The 6,000-nt window shown below is 32.0% G+C and overlaps 1 protein-coding gene across 3 annotated transcripts in view; it reads left to right on the top strand.

Annotated features, from left to right (window-relative positions):
• The first annotated feature begins 268 nt into the window (after nt 1-268).
• The window catches only part of Cep135 (Centrosomal protein 135kDa), a 52,273-nt gene continuing 46,541 nt past the window's right edge, over nt 269-6,000 (top strand). For 2 of the 3 annotated variants that reach the window (XM_075305253.1, XM_075305254.1), the window contains exons 1-5: nt 271-507; nt 4,154-4,280; nt 4,341-4,484; nt 4,550-4,782; nt 4,845-5,343. In XM_075305253.1, the coding sequence (XP_075161368.1) occupies nt 334-507; nt 4,154-4,280; nt 4,341-4,484; nt 4,550-4,782; nt 4,845-5,343 (1,177 nt within the window). In that variant the 5' untranslated portion in view covers nt 271-333. Of the gene's footprint in view, nt 508-4,153; nt 4,281-4,340; nt 4,485-4,549; nt 4,783-4,844; nt 5,344-6,000 lie in introns of all 3 variants that reach the window. The other variant, XM_075305255.1, reaches the window with a different exon arrangement.

Raw genomic sequence — 6,000 nt, 5'->3', positions numbered from 1 at the left:
TATAAACGAGTACTCTGTTTTCGTTTAGTCCTTCACGGCTTAGCATATCCAGTGCTAAAATAAAACAGCCCTAATATAAAGTCTATGGATTGGACCAATATTCAACGACGACCTGTATAGGGTATTGCCTTTAATGTAAGTGCGACATCTTTGGTTATATACACATTGGTGTTTACCAACACCGAATGTTTACCAACACCGAATGTTTACAACACTGATCCACAGCTGTTGTTCTGGTATCAGTCTACAGTGAATGACCTTGTTACTTTAGTTCGCGGTTCATAATTATGTTCAATTGTTGTTTTTTTTTTTGTAGTCCACTTTATTATTAAAATGAGTTTTAGTGATAGTGTTTTTAATAATCTGCGACAAAAACTCAATGTTTTGGGTTATCATCAAACATTGCCATTGTCAGCAATACCACTTGTTGGTTGCTTATTTGATGATTTGGTTAAAACTACAGAGAGTTTACGAGATGCAAAACAAAAAATTGTAGAATTATTGGAGGTAATTTTTGTTTGTATTGTATTTTAGTTCCTTGAATGACGTCGTTTTTGGTTTACTTCTGAGATTTGCTTGCCCATTGTCCGGTTTATGTTGCCATGGTTACTTTGGGTTTGACGAGTGGGTCGGTCACTTACAGTAGAGGGAAAATCATTATGACCCTTTGAGTTAAAAAAAACAGCATAAGGTGGGTATTAAGTTCGAGATTAGCCGCTAAAATCGCAATTTTTTCACGATTACTTTTCTTAATTAATCCACTTTAAGGACTACAAACTTTGTGAAAATTTGCTTTGGGCCATTCCCCATCAAGTTATAACAAAATTTGCAACAAATATGTATAATTTTATGCCCTTTCTTACAGATTTAGTTTTCACTTTAGCGATTTTAGCGGCTAAAAGTGGGTATTAAGTTCGAGTTTAGCCGCTAAAATCGTCATTTTTTCACGATTACTTTTCTTTAATAATCCATTTTAAGGAATACAAACTTTGTGAAAATTTGCTTTGGGCCATTCCCCATCAAGTTATAATAAAATTTGCAACAAATATGTATAATTTTATGCCCTTTCTTACAGATTTAGTTTTCACTTTAGCGATTTTAGCGGCTAAACTCGAACTTAATACCCATCTATAGGTAAAATGATTTTATAGCCACAAATAAATGAGTGCGAATAACAGTCGAAATCCATGCAATTTTTATACCTTAAACCACGTGGTGGTCAGGGTATAATAACGTTGAGCGCTTGGTGTCCGTCCGTCCATGTATTTGTTGTTCGCAGGATTTTGGGTCGCAATTATTAACCGATTTTGATGAAATTTGGCATGACATTTTTTTGGTACAAGGACGAACGCTATTGAATTTGAAAAATAGTAGGATCAAATTTAGATATAGCTCCCATATATATGTATCGCCCGATTTCCGTAAATGGGGTCAGATTGTTTTCATTTACTAAACGATCGGCGTCAAATTTGCCTTAAAGTAATCTAATTGACCACACTTTAAGTGTGCCAAATTTAATCGAAATCAGTTCAGATTTTGCTATAGCTCCCATATATATGTATCGCCCGATTTTCCAAATTTGGCCACAAGTCCCTTATTTATATAAGCCGACCTTACTTAAAGTTGGCCAAATCATAAAACTATATTAATGTAGAATTAAACAAATGTTTTCTTATAGCTCATCATATCACATTACACTTCCAAAATTCACTTTAACCAAATTTCGATGGTAATTTTTATAAGGGATTTCAAATCCATTTTTAGTACATTTCGATCCTAATGTGAATGGGATCGAAAATTTTGGCAAAATTTTCTATAGTAATAAAACTTTGCCAACATTTTCTATAGAAATAAAATTTTCTATAGAAATAAAATGTTGACAAAATTTTCTATAGAAATAAAATTTCTATAGAAATAAAATTTTGGAAAAATTTTCTATACAAATAAAATTTTGGAAAAATTTTCTATAGAAATAAAATTTTGAAAAAATATTCTATAGAAATAAAATTTTGAAAAAATTTTCTATAGAAATACAATTTTGACAAAATTTTCTATAGAAATAAAATTTTGACAAAATTTTCTATAGAAATAAAATTTTGGCAAAATTTTCTATAGAAATAAAATTTTGGGAAAATTTTCTATAGAAATAAAATTTTGGCAAAATTTTCTATAGAAATAAAATTTTTACAAAATTTTCTATAGAATTATAATTTTCTATAGAAATAAAATTTTGATAAAAATTTCTATAGAAGATTTTTTTGTTTGGTAGTTATTATGGTAGAATTTTCTCCAAAATTTAGTCGATTATTTTTGGTTTGAGTGGCAACCGTGGGTACACGGTACCTTATACTATGTTTTACATTTTCGTATATTAAGAATATGAACAAGTATATACGGCCGTAAGTTCAGCCAGGCCAAAGCTTATGTACCCTCCACCATGGATTGCGTAGAAACTTCTTCTAAACACTATCATTCACAATCGAATTACTTGGGTTGCGGTAACACTTGCCGATGGCATGGTATTTTAAAACTTCCTAATACCGTAATGTATACCACGTAGTCCATACGTGGTATATATTAAACTTAAAAAGGCCGATTAAATACGTATATAATTGAGTTTGACAAAATTTTCTATAGAAATAAAATTTTGACAACATTTTCTATAGAAGTAAAATTTGGACAAAATTTTTATAGAAATAAAATTTGACCAAATTTTCTATAGGAATAAAATTTTGATAAAATCTTCTATAGAAATAAAATTTTGCTAGATTATTTTTGGCTCGAGTGCCCACCATTATGAACCGATATGGACCAATTTTTGTGTGATTGGGGATCGTTGCAAATTTGAACCGGATCGCATGAATTTTGCCCCTCCAAGAGGCTCCGGAGTTCAAATCTGGGTATCGGTTTATATGGGGGCTATATATAATTATGGACTGATATGGACAAATATTTGAATGGTTGTTAGAGACTATATACTAATACCATGACCCAAATTTCAGCCGGATCGGATGAAATTCGCTTCTCTTAGAGGATCCGCAAACCACATCTGGGAATCGGTTTATATGGGGACTATATATAATTATGGACCAATATGAACCAATTTTTACATGGTTGTTAGAGACCATATACTAACACCATGTACCAAATTTCAACCGGATCGGATGAATTTTGCTCCTCTAAGAGGCTCCGGAGTTCAAATCTGGGGATGCCTTTATATGGGGGCTATATATAATTATGGACCGATATGGACCAATTTTTGCATGGTTGTTAGAGACCATATACTAATACCATGTACCAAATTTCAGCCGTATCGGCTCCGCTAGCCAAATCTGGGGATCGGTTTATATGGGGGCTATATATAATTATGGACCGATGTGGACCAATTTTTGCACGGTTGTTAGGGACCATATACCAACACCATGTGCCAAATTTCAGCCGGATCGGGTGAAATTTGCTTCTCGTTGAGGCTCAACAAGCCAAATCGGGGGATCGGGTTATATGGGGGCTATATATAATTATTGACCGATATAGACCAATTTTTGCTTGGGTGTTAGGGACCATATACTAACACCATGTACCAAATTTTAGCCAGATCGGATGAAATATGCTTCTCTTATAGGCTCTGCAAGGCAAATTTGGGGGGTCCGTATATATGGGGGCTATACGTAAAAAAGGACCGATATGGCCCATTTGCAATACCATCCGACCTACATCAATAACAACTACTTGTGTTTCAAGTCTATAGCTTGTTTCGTTCGGAAGTTAGCGTGATTTCAACAGACGGACGGACATGCTCAGATCGACTCAGAATTTCGCCACGAACCAGAATATATATACTTTATGGGGTCTTAGAGCAATATTTCGATGTGTTACAAACGGAATGACAAAGATAATATACCCCCCATCCTATGGTGGAGGGTATAAAAAGTGTAGGGAATCATTATTTCTTGGCACCATAGTGTTGTATTTAAGCATTCACACTCCCTTTGTCGATATTAGCTATTACACACATTGAAAATCATATCGACGACCCATTTACAACCCATTCCATTATGGAGTACGAGAAAAGAGGCCACAAAGTAACATTATAGTCTGGCTCGGCTTTTTATTCATTTCATTTTTTTACACTATGCTCTTGCGTGTTTTTAAGGAAAAATCCTGCTGGGAGTTAGGTGTGGAGCCATATAAATGTGATAATGCAAGACTTTTACAACAAAACAATCAATTACATATGCAAACGGTCCAACAACAGGAAGAATATGAAGAGAAGATAAGAGGTATGTTTTGGGTCTATATTTTCGAAATATATTTTGCAACATTTTTCTGGCTCTTTGCAGAACTTAATACTAAAGTGAGAGATTTACAAACGGACAAATTTCATTTACAACAACAAACTGAATTATTGCAACATCAATTAAAGACCAACCATATTAAACAAACTGCCAATAGCAATACTATGAAACATGGGAATGACACAAAACGTAAGTAATCATAGATACTCGTATTACTTTAAATATTAATTACTTTTTTTTAAATATTTTCAAAGCCAAAAAGCCTTTTATAACAACAGTCCGTTCGGGAGATCAATTGCCCTCACTACAAACATTACAAGAACATAATTCTTATTTGAAATGTACAAAATGTAATACCATAGGCTTTGCGACTAGTAATCAGAAATATGATGGTGCCACCCAAACAAAATCACAACAAAAAGAAGTTGAAAAATTAGAAAATGCCAACAAGGATTTATTGGACAATCTTAAATTTTATCAGAAAAAGGTAAGTGTGGGTCTCGGAAATATTCCCAATGATTATTTAAGACACATTATTACCGCTTTCAGATAGAAGCACGAGATCGTGAAATATCCCGTCTAAATGATTTACTTTCGGGTGGACGACCACCCGCTGCCTTGGCCAGAGATTGTTGTTATAAAAATGTTGGAGCCATGAATGATGATATTGATTTGTTACAACGTGAGAAAATGGATTCTTTAACACGTATGCGTGAATTTCAGGAACAAATGCATGAAGCTATGCAAAGGGCTTTGGATTTGGAGAAAACCAATAGATCTTTGCAAAAGCAATTGGATGAACTAAAAGAGGCAGCTCTGCTGGTTGAAACAGAAGCAAATCAAGAGATATCACAACGTGAAGCTGAAGTTGAAATGCTAAAGACTCAATTGAAACAAATGCAAGGAAAGTGTAAGCTGGTGGTTGAGAATAAACAAATAGATACACGAAAGGATAAGGGTAAAAGCACTTCTGGTGATTGTAAAATATCCACATCCGGAATGGATAAGCATAGATTTAATGAGAAAATCAATGAGTTAACACAGAAGGGTAAGTGTCTGCATGAATAATTCAATTCACATTCAAAACTTTAAAATAAATTAATTTTTTCTTATCTATTTGAATATAAATGCTACATTTTTATAAAATGTGTTTCCAAAGTGGTCGAGAAGTCAAATCGGGAGATTTTCAAAATTTTATTTCTATAGAAAATTTTCTCAAAAATTTAATTTCTTTAGAAAGTTTTGTCAACATTTTATTTCTATAGAAAAATTTGTCAAAATTTTATTTCTATAGAAAATTTTGTCAAAATTTTATTTCTATATATAATTTTGTCAAAATTTTATTTCTTTAGAAAAATTTCCCAAAATTTTATTCCTATAGAAAATTTTGTAAAAATTTTATTTCTTTAGAAAAATTTCCCAAAATTTTATTTCTATATAAAATTTTCTCAAAATTTTATTTCTATAGAATATTTTCCCAAATTTTTTTTCTATAGAAAATTTTGTCAAAATTTTATTTCTATAGAAAATTTTCCCAAAATTTTATTTCTATATAAAATGTTGTCAAAATTTTCTTTCTATAGAAAATTTTCTCAAAATTTTATTTCTATAGAAAATTTTCTCAAAATTTTATTTCTATACAAAATTTTGTCAAAATTTTATTTCTATACAAAATTTTGTCAACATTTTCTTCCTACAGAACATT

Source organism: Haematobia irritans, chromosome 4 (genome assembly GCF_050003625.1).
Source record: "Haematobia irritans isolate KBUSLIRL chromosome 4, ASM5000362v1, whole genome shotgun sequence".
NCBI classification, from domain to species: domain Eukaryota; kingdom Metazoa; phylum Arthropoda; class Insecta; order Diptera; family Muscidae; genus Haematobia; species Haematobia irritans.
The sequence above is the reverse complement of the archived record's forward strand: the minus strand, read 5'-3'. Positions and strand labels throughout refer to the sequence as shown.